General features: G+C 41.3%; 1 protein-coding gene across 1 annotated transcript in view; it reads right to left on the minus strand.

The window, feature by feature from the left end:
• The window catches only part of LOC140478634 (scavenger receptor cysteine-rich domain-containing protein DMBT1-like), a 151,795-nt gene that overhangs the window by 55,445 nt on the left and 78,365 nt on the right, over positions 1–17,985 (minus strand). The window contains exons 12-17 of the mRNA XM_072571852.1: positions 16,489–16,761; positions 14,725–14,792; positions 8,625–8,661; positions 5,434–5,748; positions 2,729–2,893; positions 572–790 (exon numbers count right to left, since the gene is read on the minus strand). Coding sequence (XP_072427953.1) covers positions 572–790; positions 2,729–2,893; positions 5,434–5,748; positions 8,625–8,661; positions 14,725–14,792; positions 16,489–16,761 — 1,077 coding nt within the window. The remainder of the gene's footprint in view (positions 1–571; positions 791–2,728; positions 2,894–5,433; positions 5,749–8,624; positions 8,662–14,724; positions 14,793–16,488; positions 16,762–17,985) is intronic.

Here is a 17,985-nt window from a genome sequence, read left to right on the forward strand (position 1 = left end):
AAGGTTAACGTTGGCATGTAGAGAGTTGGCAAAGTAATGAGAAACCTGCAAATGATACAGGAACTGATTGGTGGCAAATAATGCTCAGTCTAGGTATACATTCAGTAACACTGTTTCGATTTAAGGTTGGTGGATTAGAGTATATTCTAATTAAACAAATTATGGAGATGGTGAAACGATTGTAATTGGCGAGACACACAATGCAACAAATGGAGAATTCTAAGGATTGTAGTACAATTTTAGATTACAGAGAGAGGACAAATAAGAGCATGGAGTGTTTTGAATGCAAGAATAAGTGCGTTAAAATCAAGATTCAATTTAAAATGGCATACCAGAACAAATCAAATTGACATCTTCTTTATGTTCACAGTCATGATTGGCCATTACTGACAATTCTGGATTAGTGATGCTGGAAGAGCACAGCAGTTCAGGCAGCATCCAAGTAGCTTTGGATGCTGCCTGAACTGCTGTGCTCTTCCAGCACCACTAATCCAGAATTTGGTTTCCAGCATCTGCAGTCATTGTTTTTACCTCATTACTGACAATTGGCAGTCCCACAGGAATAATTCACTCCCCTTGCATTTAATTTCATCAATCCATATTGTGCCATTTCCTCTTTCAAATAGCACCTCTTCCAGAGCTGACATTGGATGACCAAGGTTTAACTGTCTACAGACAACAGCAGCAACCTGCTTATCCCAGGAATCATCACAAACCGTTCCCCATATACCACTGATGAATACTTCAACTCTTCCAGAACAATTATTAAATCCTGCAGCCAGCCGCAATTCTGCAGAAACAAAACGTTACGTCTGAGAATTTGAGCTGTTTTAACTTGCAATTGAATACAATTACTTTATTGTGGTTGTCTTGTTCAGAATGAAAAAAAAACAGAATGACACAGTCTGTCCCATTTACAAAATGGGCTGCAGTAACTCACCAAACCTCCTTCAACAGCTTTTTCGATACACGAAACCTCCGACTCAAAGGTAAACACGGTCACTATATGCATGGGAGGACCAGCAACTGCAATGTCACTGCATTCCAGACCTCATCTAGATTTTCGCCTTTTTTTTATCTTGTCTTTATTGTCGCTCAATCAAAGTCACCTACGTCCCCTACAGAGCAGAACTGTGAGTGTTCCTACATCCCAAGAGTGCTGTGGATCATGACAGCAGATCATCACCCCACTCTCGTGAGGATGTAGGGACAAGCGATAAATTCAGGATTAGTCAGTAACAGCCAGGTCTCATAACCTATTTTTTAACACAAAAGAAATCACACAGGTCTGGAATAATTTGCTGCAATATAAAGTTTAAATTAATTAGCTAATTTGTATAGCAGAGGTTTAATCTTCGCTTTTGTTTTTACTAATGGTTAAAAAAACAGAGTTTAAAACATGGAAATGGCGCCATATTTATTTACATTAAGCCTAAGTGTAACTGAAGGTGTGACATACAGTTATGCAGAACTTTGCCAAATTCCAAAAGGTTTCAATGACCCCTAAAAGGAACAATGTGTTAATTCCAGTGTCAAATATTGAGTAGATGCGGACTGACAGCTGATGTTGTGTTTGCTTGTTCAGATTCTTTTCACCAATATTTTGTCCCAGGATTAATCATTCAACCCTTTCCATTAATTAGCAATATCAAATTATCAAGTTTTTAATGGCTATTACAACCAGTCATGATGGGGTGAAACCTACTGGCATAAAGACAATCGCGCACTGGACATAACTCCGACAATTGCACTTGTTACTGTACTTAAAATAATTGGTATTAATCATGCAAAATAATTCATATTAGTGGTGTAAACATTGAGGTGATGGATAGATTGTAAAGAATCTCTTTGGTATTGACTTCTGAAATTCCACAAAGAAACAAAAACAGGAATCCGACTGCAGAACATTTAGTCACATGCATGTTAATAATTACCAAAGTTTTCTGAAACTCGTTCAGTTTTGCTCTTCTTCATATCTCCCTTACTAATCATTTCCCTTGGTCTTTGTTCTAAAAAAGAAACATTCAATTACTTCAGCAACAACTTGTTTGTACAGCATATTAAGTGTCCCAAGCCACTTCACTGCATCATCTTAAAACAAAATCTAACATGGGAGAGGCACAATGGAGATGTTGGGTCAGAAGATAAAAGCTATGGTCAATCATGGTTAGATTTTAAGGAGGATTGTAAGTGATTACAGCTATCGGGAGGTGTAGTGAATGAATTATGAATCTGAGAATCTAAGCAATTGAAGATAGCTCTGTGAATTGCGCAGCAATTATAATTGGAAATGCCCAAGAGACCAGGCTTAGAAGATGGCAGATACTTTGGAGAGTTATGGGGTAGAAGGAATTCATAAAAACAGGGAGTTGTTAAGCCATGAAAGGAATTATTAATTGGGGTTAAAATTTCAAAACAAATTGGTGTTTGATCAAAAAGACATGCAGCCGTGACAGCAAAGGCTTTATCTGCACACTGACAATTAAAAATGTGCAAAATCTCAAATTTATGAATGATAGAAATATTAAAACATTGGTGAAATATTTCAAGAGAAATTGGTTCCATTTGCAGTTCTCACCTGAACAGATGACTCCAACATCCTCCCCATGGTTACAGTTGTGTTCACCCCATGGTGAAGATGGACATTGCAACAGTCATGTATCCTGCAACCGACAGCTCACATCATCGAGCCAGATCTGTCCAGAACTGCTTCCAAATGTAAGAGCACTTTCCACAGATTGGGCAGATCCACAGCAGAGCTGCTGACAAACAACTTCTGCTTCCGCCTTTCCAAAGGAATCAACACAAACAGTCCCCCAGGTCCCATTGTAGAAAACTTCGACTCTGCCCTGACAGGGGTTCGCTCCATCCTGCAGCCGAACAGCTCTGTGGTCTATAGAAGAAAGAGTGAATTTAAATCTGAAACAAAAGCAGAGATTGCTGGTGAAACTGAGCAGGTCTGACAGCATTTGTAGGAAGAAACCAGGGTTAGTGTTCCAAGTCCAGTGACTTGATCAGAACTGATAATATGTGTGAAAAACTGATAGTTATGCTGAAAAAGAGATTGGGAGGGGAGTGGGGGAAAGCAGAGATAATCGCCTAGATCGAGATGGAGATCAGAGAGAGAGAGAGAGAGAGAGGTATGAAAGGGATAATTGAACACGGGATTATGGATGGCAAGCCAGGAGCAAAAATAACCTAAACAAGGGATAATAAGGACAGCAGAGAATGAATAGGCTCTGCTAAAGGTAAACTACGCAATGTGATAATAGGCCTGTGAGTGGATGAAAATCGGTTGACTGTGCTAAAAGCAATCCCATGTCATAACAGGACTGAGTGTGGAGATGGACAAAAAAGATAGAGGGGTGGAATCAGGCTGTAGAGTTATTGACAACAAAAACAGAAATTACTGAAAAAGCTCAGCAGTTCTGGCAGCATTTGTGAAGAGAAATCAGAGTTAATATTTTGGGTATGGTGACCCTCCCTCAGAAGGGATCCAAACCTGAAATGGACCTGAAACGTTAACTCTGATTTCTCTTCACAGATTCTGCCAGACCTGCTGAGGTCTGAGCTTTTCCAGCAACTTTTGTTTCTGTTTCTAATTTACAGCGTCCGCCATTCAGTTGGTTTTGTGAAGTTGTTCAACTTGATATTGATTCCTAGCGATTGTAAGATCCCCAAGTGGAAAATGAGATGTTCATGCGGAGGCTTGTTGGAACAGTGCTGCTGGCCTGTGACAGAAATGTTGGTGTAGGAACATGGTGATGTGTTGAAGTGGTCGGCAACCGGAAGCTCTGGATAATTTTTATTGGCAGAACGCAGGTGTCCTGTGAAGAGGTCACCCAATTTGCATTTCATCTCCACAGTATACAGGAGACCATGATGTGAACAGTAACTGCAAAAGACTAGATTGAATGAATTACAGGTAAACCACTGCCTAACCTGCAAGGTATATCTTAGGTTCTTGAATGGTGAAGAGGGAGTAGGTAAACAGGCAGATGTTATACCATCTGCGATTGCATAGGAAAGTGACATGGGAACTTGAGGATATGCTGAGAATTAAGGAGGCGTGGACCAGAGTGTCCCAGACGGAATGGTCTCTTCAGATTGCTAACAAAGAACTGAAGGGGAATATGTACCTGTTTGTGGCAAACTGTTGGAGTCGATGGAAATGGCAGTTTACAATCCTTTGGAAGCAGTCCGGTGGGGTGGTACTTGAGGGCAGGGGGACACTATCGTATTTGTGGAAGGGAAGTAAAAACGTGAGGGCAGATGTTCAGGAATAGAATGGACATAGATAAGGACCCTGTTGGCCACAGTAGCAGGGATACTTTGATGAAGGATAAAAGTGGGCATTTCCGAGACCCCTTCCGCACAAGGTGTCATCATCACAACAGATTTCTTGGAGCTGGAGAAACTGGGAGAATGGGTTGTAGTCCTTACAGGAAGAAGTGTGTGAGAACACATAGTCCAGCTAACTGTGACAGCTGGTTGGTTTATAATGAATATTGGTAGCGAACCTGTCCCCAGAAATGGAAAACAGGTTTGTCAAGAAAGGGAAATGAGGCATCAGAGTTTAACCCAGATGAAGTTGACAGCAGAGCAGAAATGGTAAAACAAAATTGACAGTTTTTTCCAGTTCAGAGTGAGAGAAGGAAGCAGCATTGATGATATCATCAATTTTTCAGAAAAAGAGTTGTGAGGGGGCCATGTAAAACCTGAACAAGGAATGTTCAAAATACCTGACAAAGAGACAGGCAGAACTGGGGCCAATAATGGTACCCATGGCCACACCATTGTTCCGAATATTGTGAGAGGAGTTAAAGAAGACATTGTACAGAGGGACGATGAGCACGGCAAGGTAGAAAAGGGTGATGGTGGAGGCTCAACGTCATGTCTAGCCCATAACTCATTGAGGTGGGGGTACAGAGAGATAAAATTAAGACCTTTGGCAAGGACAGAATGTTTCACATCGAACTTTAAACTTCATTGGCTGTTAATTCAATTGTGCATTTGAAACATCAGGCTTTCTGTTCAAAACTAATGACTTTTTTCAATAAGATCCAAGAACCAGCCTAAAAGAACAATTATAGAGTCATTGAGTCATAGAGAAGTACAGCATGGAAACAGACCCTTCGGTCCAACCTCTCCATGCCAACCAGATATCCCAATCCAATCTAGTCCCACCTGCCAGCACTAAAAATATGTGATTTAGAATCTGTTCCACTGTCTCTAATACTTTCCATTACACACAATGTTTTTGGTGGGTAAATTCATGGCTTTTCCCATTAATGACAGCATTAGGGAAAAAAAAAGTGTCAAAAAATCAGTTATCATCAGGACTACATATGAATGTTAACTCATGCAGAGAATTGTTAAAAGCCTTCTGTTTGACAGGACTGGAAAGAGTGAATATTTGAAAGGGCATGTTACCTGAGCAGATAACTCCAGCATCTTCTTTATGATTGCAGTCACTTTCACTCCACCGCCCCACCAGACAATCCCACAAAACAGAATCATTCAAGCTGCAGTTCACATTGTCTAACCAAATAGGCCCCAGGCCTGGACCAAACCAACTGGAAACTGTTGCATTTAGAGCTTGTCCACACTTCAGTTGGTTGCAGACAGCTTGGGCATCTGCTAAATCCCAGGAATCATCACACACAGTCCCCCAACTTCCATTGTAGTAAAGCTCCACTCTTCCAGCACAGCGACTTCCACCATCTACCAATCTTAACTGAATATGATCTGAAAGACAAATAATAGTATCAAACATTTTCTTGTCCAGATTACAGTTCCTGTGTGTACGTAACAGATTTGTTGCAAACATATATCCCATTTCTCATTTTTCGCATGCAATGATCCGTTTGTTCCATTTATGCGTTATGCTTGTTTTTCCCCATTATCAATTCAGATTTTTAATCAGTAAAGGCATCAAGGGTTATGGTTATAAGGCAGAAAAGTGTAGTTGAGGATTATCAGATCAACCATGATCACATTCAATAGTGCATTTGATGGGCTGAGTGGCATACATCTGCTCCTTTGTCCACATTCAAAATGAAAATGAACTGCCAAGAATTATCAACTACAGCCCCTCACAACATTACAAATAATCATGGGTATTAAAGGAAAATGTAAAATGACAAAAACTATGATTTTAATATGTAGAGCTCAACTCCATTTGAACCTTGTTGAAAAGTGATGGTCTACAACTTTTAAAATCCAGTCTCTTTATGAAGGCATTACAGTTTTTTCAGCATTTTTGTCAATCTCTAGCTGCAAGTTAATGTTGATTAGCTAGTTAGGTTGTGCCAAAGATATTATTAACTCAATCGGTGTTGAGATTCAAAATGGTCAGGCTATACAGTATTATAGGTTTACTTCACAAAATTACTTGAGTGAAATTATTAGACACAGTGAAAATGCTACTTCCACTGAGCACTTATAAAATCTGAAGTTGACTCTTGCTGTAACCCTTACTGTCAGCATTCTAAGTGGTTATCATAAACCAGAAACTGAGTTGGAGGCATATTAAAATTTTGACAACAAGAAACCAGGAATTATTTGGTGAATAACTCATGACCTGTCTCCCCAATGTCTGCCACTCTACAAAGCAGGAGCACAATTAAGTATTCTTAATTTGCCTGGGTATGTGCAGTTCAAATAACACACCTTCCCACTTCCCAAGGACTGTAATCCATCACCTTCAGCATTTATTTCCTTCATGATCAATACACATGGCAGCTGTTTGTGCCTTCTGCAAGATGCGCTGGAATAATGCAGAAGACTCATCTGACAGAACCATCCAAACTTGAAGTCTTTATCATCTGAATGGACAGATACATCAGGCACATGGCAACACCACATTCTGAAAGCTCCCTTCAAGACACACACCATCATGTCTGGGAGATTCTATGACTAGCATTTTAAATGTTTTAAGTACAAATTGCTTTTGATATAAGGATTGCTTGTTCACTTGTTTCCTTTTAGAATTATTGAGGACTACAACAGAGAAAAAGGGCCGTTCAGCCCATCAAGTCTTTTGCAGTTAAGATGCATGCACCTGACTGTTCTAATCAACTTATGGCACTTGGTCCACAGCTATTTTCTGATGAAGGTCTGATGCCTGAAATGTCGATTCGCCTGCTCTTCGGATGCTGTGCTTTTCCAGCAACAGATTGTCAATTCTGATCTCCAGCATCTGCAGTCCTCACTTTCCCCACGGCTATTTATGCCTTGACATCACAAACGCATCGAAATACATCTTAAATATTATGAGGGTTTATAGGCATACCACACGGAGATAGAATCTCTGCACAGTGGCTCAGTAGTTAGCACTGCTGCCTCACAGCAGCAGGGTCCCAGGTTCGATTCTAGCCTCGGGCGATTGTCTATGTGGAGTTTGCACATTCTCCCCGTGTCTGCGTGGGTTTCCGCCGGGTGCTCCGGTTTCCTCCCACAGTCCAAAGATGCGCAGGCCAGGTGAATTGACCATGCTAAATTGCCCAGAGGTTAGGTGCATTAGTCAGAGGGAAATGGGTCTGGGTAGGTTACTCTTCGGAGGGTCTTGTTAGGCCGAAGGAATCTAATAGAATCTAATAAAAATATAAAATTCCAGTGTGGAAGCAGGCCATTCGACCCATTCCGTCCACAACTCTAAAGAGCATCCCAACCCCGATCCTACAGTCTCGTCACTATGGGCAATTTAGAATCCAGGGAAGAAACCCACGCAGACACTGGGAGAATGTACAAGCAGACAATCGCCTGAGGGTGGAAACGATCCAGGATCACTCTACTATGAGGCAGCAGTGTTACTACTTAGCCAACTTTAGTGAGTTTCAGATTCCCACAACCCTTTTAGTGAAAAGTTTTTTCTCACATCCCCTCTCAACCTTCTGCCCTTCCCCTTACTTTAAATCTGTGCCCGGGGTCAATGATTCCTCCATCAAGGGCAAAATGGTTCTTTCTGTCTAATCTAGCTATGCCCTTTATAACTTTATACTGTACACCTCGAACATGTCTCTTCTCAGACTCCTCTGCTACAAAGAACCTAATCTCAGACAATGAGGGCGGTGTGGTTCCCTGCTGGTCGAAATGGACCAGAATCTTACTCGGCTGAGAAGGATGATGTGCCATTACAATTAAATATTAAACCGTCATCTGTGTACCCAAGCCAGTGTCGGGATCGACCACAATCGACTCACAGTGATCTTCAATCTACCTACTTTACCGGAATAAGGAGAGAGAGAGAGCTTAGAAACCCTTACCAATATGAGTACAATGGAAAGGAAAATCCACGAGAAAAAGCTATTAACCTTTCTTTGCACACTTCATAACCATTGCAGGATAGTTACAGCACAGAAACAACCCATTCGAACGAACACTGCTATTCAAATTCAGGCCTCATTATCTAAACCGATCACCCTTTTTGTTTAGCCCTTCATATACGCACCTACTTTCCCAATTCACGACACAATGGACAGACCTATCCGGTCCACGTCGCTCTAGACACCATCTGGGAAAGGAGTTGCTCCTGAATATTACATTAGTTTTATTTTTTACTCTTTATCCCATTGCTGGCAGCAGGACATTGGTTAGATCTGAGGAAATAAAGAAGGTCCTACCAGAGCACACCACTCCCACGTCATCTCCAATTGATAACTGCTCCGATTTTGTAAAAGTGCAATTTCAAAGGAATGGTTCACTTCCGTTGCACCTGACATTACTGATCCAGGTCGGTCCGGTGCCTTTCCCAAACTTCAAGTGGTTGTAAATGCTTATTGCAGAGCCACACTTCAGCTGTCTGCACACCACTTCTGCTCCATTGAAATTCCACTGAGTGTCAGTCACTCCCCCCCAAACACCGTCATAATAAACCTCCACACGACCTTCGCAAATACTCTCTCCGTTCGCCAATCTTAACTGCCAATCTTCACCTGTAAGAACGCAATTTTATAATCAACGTTCATGCAATGTTTCAAAAAGACAGCAACTGAACATAAATTATGACCATTAGTCTCATTGCGCGATTTATCTATTCCCTCAATTAATGAGTAGAAAATAGAAAGCAGACGGAGAAAGTAGCAGCATTTGAAATGTTGAGATCGTCAGGAAGATTAATGATCTCCTGTGCTCAGAAGAACAAGGTCTTTATGAGTGCACAAAATAAAAGAATGCATGTTGTCAATTGCACTGTTTTATACTCTTTCAAGGGATGTAGCTGTCGCTGGAAAGGCCTGGTGACAGTTTGTGACTTCATGAATCTCTACAATCTTATTCTGCAGGTCAAGACGTAACTCTTTAAGGGAGTGAGTTCCAGGACCTGAAGGAGTACGATAGTGCTGGAAAGTTGGTATCTTACCAAGTAAACGTGGTGTCCCAGTTGAAAGGAAATTTGTTGGTGCAGGTGTTCCCCTGCTTCTGTTGTCTTTAATCACATAAATGATCAACGTCTTCGCCTCAGAAGTTGTTGTGATAGAGTCATAGACATGTACAAGCACAGAAACAGACACTTCGGTCCATCTCTTCCGTGCTAACCACGTGCTAATCTAGTCCCATTTGTCAGCATTTGGCTGACATCCCTCTAAACTGTTCCTGTTCATATACCCATCCAGATGCCTTTTAATGCTGTAATTGTACCAACCTCCACCAATTCCCCAGCAGCTCATTCCAAACACACACCACCCTCTCTGTGAAAAAGTTGCCCCTATAAGGTCACCCCTCAGCTTCTGACGCTCCAGGGAAAATAGCCCCAGCCTATTCAGCCTCTCCCGATAGCTTGAATTCTCTCATATTGGCAATATACTTGCAAATCTTTTTTGAATCCTTTCAAGTTTCACAACATCTTTCCAACAGGAAGGAGATCAGAAATGCACAAGAGCTCCCAACTCCTCTACTCAAAGCTCTGCCCAACAAAGGAAAGTACATCAAACACCACCTTCACTATCCTATCGACCTGTGACTCTACTTTCAAGAAAATATGAACCTGCACTCCAAGATCTCTTTGTTCAGCTACATTCCCAGGAACTTACCATTAAGTGCGCATGTCCTGCTCTGATTTGCCTTTCCAAAATGTAGCATCTCATGTTTATCTAAATTTAACTCTATCCGTTACTGCTCAGTTCATTGTCCCATCTGATCAAGATCGATGGGGCTTTGATGAATTGTTACAGTGAATCTTTGGTTTAACAGATATATTCTAAATATATCTGATTTAGCACATGGTTCATTGCATATCTTGACTGAAGGCGCCCTCTCAAGATGGGGGTTCATCTCCACAAGACCATTCGATATAAAAGCAGAAATAGGCCATTTGGCCCATTGAGTGCCGTCATTGGATTAATCGATATGTTTCTCAACTACATTCTCCTGTATTCTTCACATAACCCTGTCCCTGTCTTAAATCAACTGAATACCTGGTCCTCCTCAGCCCACTGCAGCAATGGGTTTCACAGAGTCACCACCCTCTGGTTGAAGAAATTCCTCCTCATCTCAATGCTAAAGGGTGGTCTCTTCACTCTGAGGCTGTGCCCTCAAATCCTCATATCTCCTACAGATGGAAACATCTTCTCCATGTCCTCTGCATTCAAGCCTCTCAGTATTCTGTAAGTTTCAATTAGATCTCTCTTCATCCTTATAAACCGCTTCAAGTTCGCGTCTCAAGTCCTCAATCTCTCCACATATGACAAGCCCTTCATCCTTTGATCATTCTTGTCAACATTGTCTGGATCCCCTCAAGGCCGCCACATTCATCCTTAGATATCAGGTCCAAAACTGTTGGTAATTTTACAAATGCAGTCTGACTACAGTCTCATTACATTCTCAGCTGTACATCTCCAGTCTTGTATTCTAGCTCTCTTGAAATGAATGGCAACATTGCGTTTATTGCCAACTGAATCTGAATGTTAACCCAAAAAGAATCCTGGACTAGGACAATCAAATCCCTTTGTGTTTCAGATTTCCCTATTTAGAAAATAATCTCTGTCTCTATTTATTTTTACCAAATGTCTTAACCTCAACTTTTTAACATTATATTCCATTTACCACGTTTTTGTCCACTGTCTGAGCCTGTCCAAGTCCTTCTGCAGCCTCCCCTGTTTTCTCAACATGGCCAGTCCCTCCACCTATCTTTATGTCATCAGAAAACTGAGCAACAATGCCCTCAGTTTCTTCACCCAGATCATTAATATACAACATGAATAGTTGTCCCATCATGGACCACTGTAGAACTCCACTAATCATTAGCTGCCATCTTCAGAAAAACTCCTTTATCCCTACACACTGCCTGCTGTCAGACAATCCTCTATCCGTGCTAGTACCTTCCCCCTCACACCAGGAGCTCTTATATTGTTTCGCAGCCTCCTGTGCAACACCTTGCCAATGTGGTTTTGGAAAACCAATATTGCATTCACTCGCTCTCCTTTGTCTAATTTGCTCATTATCTCCTCAAAGAATTCTAACAGATTTGCCAGGCATGGCCTCTCCTTGACAAAACTGTGCAGCCCTATTTTAATACACACTTTTAAATACACTGAAACCTCATCTTTAAGAATGGACTCTAAAACGTTTACCAATGACCAAGGTCAAGCTAACCAGCTGAAAGTTTCCTTTCTTCTGCCTTCCTCCTTTCTTAAATCAGACTGTTAAATTAGCCTTTTTACCAGTCGTCAGGGACTCTCCCTGACTCCAGTGATTCCTAAACGTTCACCACCAATGCCTGAACAATGTCCTCAGCAATATCCTTGAGAACTCTGGGGTATGGTTTTCTGGTCCAGATGATTTATCCACCTTCAGACATTCTCCTTAGTGATGGTCTCTACACTCTGCTCCCTGACTCATTTGAATTTCTGATATGCTGCTGATGTCTTGCACTGGGATATATGATGCAGAGTACCTATTCAGATCCTCCACCATCTCCACCATCCTCCCCTTAGCATGTTTCTTCTTTCTTGGGATGAATTTCTGCTGTACCTCCAGAATTTCCCCCCAAAATTCCTCCTATTATTGCTCCTCTGACTTCCCTGCTAGGCTCCTCTTTCAGTCTCTTGAAATGAATGGCAACTTCTTCCTCATGTCTTAGTGGCTTCCTTACTCAATGGGAAAACTGATACATCTGATGCAATCCTCTCCCCCTCAAACTGTGAGGTGAATGCTGTCATATTATGTGGCAGAAAATTAATCAGGAGACAGAAAATACATTTTAAAAAGCACGCTGAGGGGCTTCTTCACCTTTCGATCCCTCATCAAGACTACCATATTACACATTACTAAATCTGGAGTTGCCTGCTCCTTAGTGGGCTCAACCACAAGCTGTTCCAAAAAGCCATCTCATAGACATTCACAAATGCCATTTCTTGAGATTCAATACCAATCTGATTTCCCCAGTATATCTGCATATTGAAGTTCCTCACAATTATTGTAATAATGCCTTTTTTACATGCCTTTTCTATCTCCTGATTAATTTTCTGCCCCACATCATGACAACTGTTTGGAGGCCTTGGCCCAATCCCAATCACAGTCTTTTTTCCTCACCTCCACACATACATATTCTACCCATTCTGACTCCATTTCATTTATTGCTGGGGCAATTTTGTTTCTGAGTAACAAGGAAACTCCACCACCTCTGCCCATCTACTTCTCCTTTTGGTGCAATGAGTAACCTTGCATATTTAAATCCTAGCCCGAAGCTGTTTGCAGCCACATCTCTGTGATCCCCACAGTATTGCACCTGCCAATTCCAATCTGCACTACATGGTCATTTCACTTGTTTTATGTACTGAGTGCATTTAAGATACTCAGTCCTGCCGCCCTTCTCATAATTGTCTCTTTACCTTGTGCTTGAAGTTGGATCCTTCACCCTTTCCATATTCTCTGTCCTAATATTTGTTCTGGAAACTTGAATAATCTTTGATGATTCGCCTTTCACCATTTTTAACTATTTCCATGTAATTGATTACCCTCACTACATGCATTTGGTTGAAAGATCTATCCGCAGACTTAGTTAGGCAATTGGCTAGGATGTCTGGATTAGTGGTGCTGGAAGAGCACAGCAGTTCAGGCAGCATCCAAGTAGCTTCGAAATCGACATTTCAGGCAAAAGCCCTTCATCAGGAATAAAGGCAGTGAGCCTGAAGCGTGGAGAGATAAGCTAGAGGAGGGTGGGGGTGGGGAGAAAGTAGCATAGAGTACAATGGGTGAGTGGGGGAGGGGATGAAGGTGATAGGTCAAGGAGGAGAGGGTGGAGTGGTTAGGTGGAAAAGAAGATAGGCAGGTAGGACAAGTCAGGACAAGTCAAGCGGACAGTTACTGAGCTGGAAGTTTAGACCTAGGGTGAGGTGGGGGAAGGGGAAATGAGGAAACTGTTGAAGTCCATATTGATGCCCTGGGGTTGAAGTGTTCCAAGGCGGAAGATGAGGCGTTCTTCCTCCAGGCGTCTGGTGGTGAGGGAGCGGCGGTGAAGGAGGCCCAGGATCTCCATGTCCTCGGCAGAGTGGGAGGGGGAGTTGAAATGTTGGGCCACGGGGCGGTGTGGCTGATTGGTGCGGGTGTCCCGGAGATGTTCACCTGATCAGGTCTTGGGGATTTATCCTCTTTTATGCATTTCAAGACATCCAGCACTTCCTCCTCTCTAATATGGACATTTTTCCAGATGTCACCATCTCTTTCCCTACATTCTATATCTTCCATATCTCTTCCACAGTAAACACTGATGCAAAGTACCTGTTTAGTATCTCCCCCATCTCCTGTGGATCCACACAAAGGCTGCATTGCTGACCTTTGAGGGGCCCTATTCTCTCCCTAATTACCTTTTTTTTCGTAATGTATCTGTAAAAAACCTTTGGATTCTCCTGAAGACTATTTGCCAAAGGTATCTCATTTCCCCTTTTGCCCTCCAGATTTCCCTCTTAAGTAAACTCCTACTGCCTTTATACTCTTTTAAGATTCGCTTGATCTTTCCTGTCTGCACTGACATATGCTTCTTTCTTTTTCTAAACCAAACCCTCAATTTCTTCAGTCATCCAGTATTCTCTATACCTACCAGCCTTTCCTTTCACCTTAACAGGGATGTACTGTCTCTGGACTCCGGTTAACTCATTTCTGAAGGCTTCCCATTTTCTAACCATCCCTTTACCTGTGAACATCTGCCCTCACTCAGCTTTTGAAAGTTCTTGCCTCATACCGTCAAAGTTCGCCTTTCTCCATGTTAGAAATTCAACTCTTAGATCTGTCTATCTTTTTCCATCACTAGTTTAAAACTAATAGCATTTCAGTTGCTGCAATAGGAATGTTTTTGCAATACCTTCAAATAGCTTTTTGGCTAATTTTCCAGAATTCCAGACAGGATTTGACACTGTGACATGGGATTAATCTGATCAATTGGTTCACTTAATTTTGTGTTTATGATTCTCTGCTTTAGGATGGCATATAGCCTAATGTTGAAACTTCTCAAAATTTATTCATTATTTGGGGATTTGCCTTTTGTTGGTCTTTTCTTCAGCATTCATCATTGAGGGAGTATTGGCCATCTAGCTCAAAGATAATGGTACAATGTGAGGAATGGCACACCAAGAGTTTACTGTTTTTAGTCAAATAAAACATTGCTGTTTATTATAACCAATTGAACCTGAAGGATACCCAGACTGAGCTTTTTGGTTTGCAATGGAACTATCCAATTTAGTGCTGTGTCAGTGGCAAACAATTGTCCTGGGCTTCCTCTGTACAAACATTGCATTTGACCACAATAATAAGTCCATTGTAGTTGCAGCCACCAATATTGCCATCACTGAATGCACCTGAGATGAGTAGACATGTTTAGGTAGTGTTCTTCACTGCATCTGTTCCCTCATTATTTGCTGCACAGCTAGATCTTCACAACTGGCCAAACATCATCAATCATGATGGTGATGACACAAAGTGGATTACAGGCATTGAAGAATTTGACCCACAATGATGTTAAAGCCCTCCGATTAGTCTGGAAGCAGGCAGACTGTTGACTGACTCAAAAATATGGACTGTAGTAGTTCACAAGAAGGCCCACTTTCTCAGAGCAGCTATGAAGAGCAAAGTGAAGTCATATGTGTTTCCCTAATGTATATGAAAAGAGCCTAGAATCCCTACAATGTGGAAGCAGGCTATTCACCCCATCAATCCTTCAATGAGAATCCCACACAGACCTCTACCCTATAACCTTGCATTTCCCCATGGCTAACCCACCTAGCTTGCACATCCTTAGTTATTGTGGGCAATTTAGCATGGCCAATCAACCTAACTTGCACCCCTTTGGACTGTGGAAGGAATCCAGAGGACCCAGTGGAAACCTACGTGGACATGGGGTGAGCATACAAATTCCACAAAGACAGTCATCCAAGGTTGGAATCAAACCCAGGTTCCTGGTGTTGTGAGGCAGTAGTGCTAACTGCTGAGCTGTCATGCCGCAGTATTGAAGTATTAACCAATGAAACAAACAAATTGTGAGTAAGAGCAATCCGAGAGAAAAAATAAACATGTCTTTTAGCCTTCTAAGACCTTTCTATCATTCAGTTATTCTTGGCTGATTTGTGTTTGACTTAAAACTACAAATCTTCATTGCATGTGCCCTAGTATCCCTGGATAGCCAAAAATATTGACCTGACATTTAAAATTATTATGTGAGCTGGCATCCATTGTTCTTTTGATCATGGACAGAGAAGCGGGGAAGAAACAGAGAACTTCGATGCTTTGAAGAAAAAACTTTGTAAGTTTTGTCCTGAATGGCATAGCAGTTAGGTTCGTTTAAAGTCAGTTCATCCAGGTTTCTCGCACAAGCATCAAAATAAAAATGTTATTCATGTTATCAACTCCTTTCACGATATCAACATTCACAATCAAACTACTCTTTAATTGCAAGCAAAGAAAAGCCTTTTGTTTATGCATGCTTTCTTTGTAATGTAAGACTTAGAACCCTGTGAGTGGATGTGCTAACACATGCTTTCAGTGTGTGAATTCCAAAATAGTATTCCATTCTCCGCATGTGCTGTCAGTCTAAGCTCTGCATGTCAATTCAGAATGATAAAGAAAAAAACACTTGGTATCAAAGTATCTGTGTTAATATGAGCAGGAGTTATACACACCCACTTGTGACTGAGTCATGAACACCTGCTTCATTGTGGTGAACTCACATCAACCTAGCATAAAGCATATTGCTTTGAAAATTAGTTGAATTCTGTTCAGTATCATACCCAGCACATTCTATGCAGATTTATAGTTGGGTCCATCACAAGAAGTGCTCAATAGATCCATTTCAATTTCCTCTGATGATGAAGATAAATTGAAGAGAAATGAGCAACTGACATCTTGGTTACAGATACACCATAATTTAAGAGAACATGCTATTGCACATTGCTACTCAAAATAAGTAACAACATAATTATCAGAATAATTGGTACTTGACAATGAATTAATGCCTACCAGAACAGATGACACTAGCATCATTTCTGTGTGTGCACTGACGGTCTCCGCCAAATGCAATCAGGCATTCAGTCAAACGGATTTCATTGCCAGTGCAAACGTAGATATAATTCCATAGTGGTCTATTTCCCTCTCCAAAGTATGCACCTTCTGGAGTTGAGCCCGCAGCTCCACAACCAAGTTGATTGCAGACAACAGCTGCATCTTGTAAATCCCAATAGGTATCACATACTGTGTTCCAGGTATCATCAAACATTATCTCCACTCTTCCTGAGCAGGTATCATTACCACCAACTAACCGTGGTCTCCTTTTTCCTTTGTCCAAGAACAATGAACATTTTTCATTGAATTTATGTTCATCTGGATGAATTTATTCTCATTTAAATTAAAGTATGCAAAAAATGAATCATTCAAACAAGAAAAGAAAAATCATGAAAAACTTCAAAAGGAACAAGTCATGAGACCCCAAAGTATTCTCATCTATCATATGAATGAAATATTCCAGTGCCACAATGAAAGAATTTGAATTGCTTTGGAACACCTGTTGGAGCTAATGTAGCTCGTACTGTCTGAGAAGCTCAGAATTTTCTGAGCAAAAGAATTATAAGTGCTGATCTCTTACTGCAACTATGTCCTGTCTGCATGTACCATTAAAGTGAAATTTACAGTTTAAGTAAAATTGAAATTTCTGCCAAGTTTATACAGAGAATAAATCAGTTCTCCACTGGAGAGCAATCGTAATCAATTCGTTAATTAGCTTGTTTTAACTGGTTACTGCAGCTCCAGTAGAACTGGCGTTCTCTGCATCTGTAGTAATGTAAATATGTGGACCTAAATGCAGCTTCCATGGAATACCGCTGGTTAATGTGTAAAGCTGAGAATTTGGTGAGTTAACCATTTTAGTGAAGGGGAAGGGGGGGTGATTTTATTTTCCATTTCTAAGGTATACCAAGGCAGTTTGGCCAAATTGAATATGCATCCTGCAGTAGGTACAAGTCATGAATATACCATGCGTCCTCAACAAGTATATTTGCAGGAAATATCAGTTGCTGCAGAAGATTTAGATTGGGCTTCAGAAGTCAAATAGTATCTGCAGTCATTGAGGTGCAACTGCTATGCAGAGATGGTTGTGCTGCAGATTTAAGATATGTGTGCAACAAATGATTCGGTTTCCAGGAGATAGTCTCTGAGAACTGCAGAGGTAGTGCAAGGATATTCTACTGAACAAATGTCATTGAATAACAATTTTGGGTTGAGATACTGATGAGGATGAAAATTGTTCAATACAACACAGCAAGAGTGAAGTCCCTGACAACAGAGTGACTGAGCTCCAGGTGAGGAGAAAGAAGAGTAGAAAAGCCATGATGATAGTGAATTCATTAATAATGGGAAAAACAGGCATTTCTGAAGCCACACTTTTGACACCAGGAAGGTATGTTATCTCCATGGTGTCAGGGGTAAGGGTGACAAAGAGTGACTGCATGGTATTATTCCAAGGGAGGGGGAACCGACAGTGGTGTGTTCCATTTTAGTACCAAC

This window comes from Chiloscyllium punctatum, chromosome 6 (assembly GCF_047496795.1).
Source record: "Chiloscyllium punctatum isolate Juve2018m chromosome 6, sChiPun1.3, whole genome shotgun sequence".
Classification (NCBI taxonomy): Eukaryota; Metazoa; Chordata; class Chondrichthyes; order Orectolobiformes; family Hemiscylliidae; genus Chiloscyllium; species Chiloscyllium punctatum.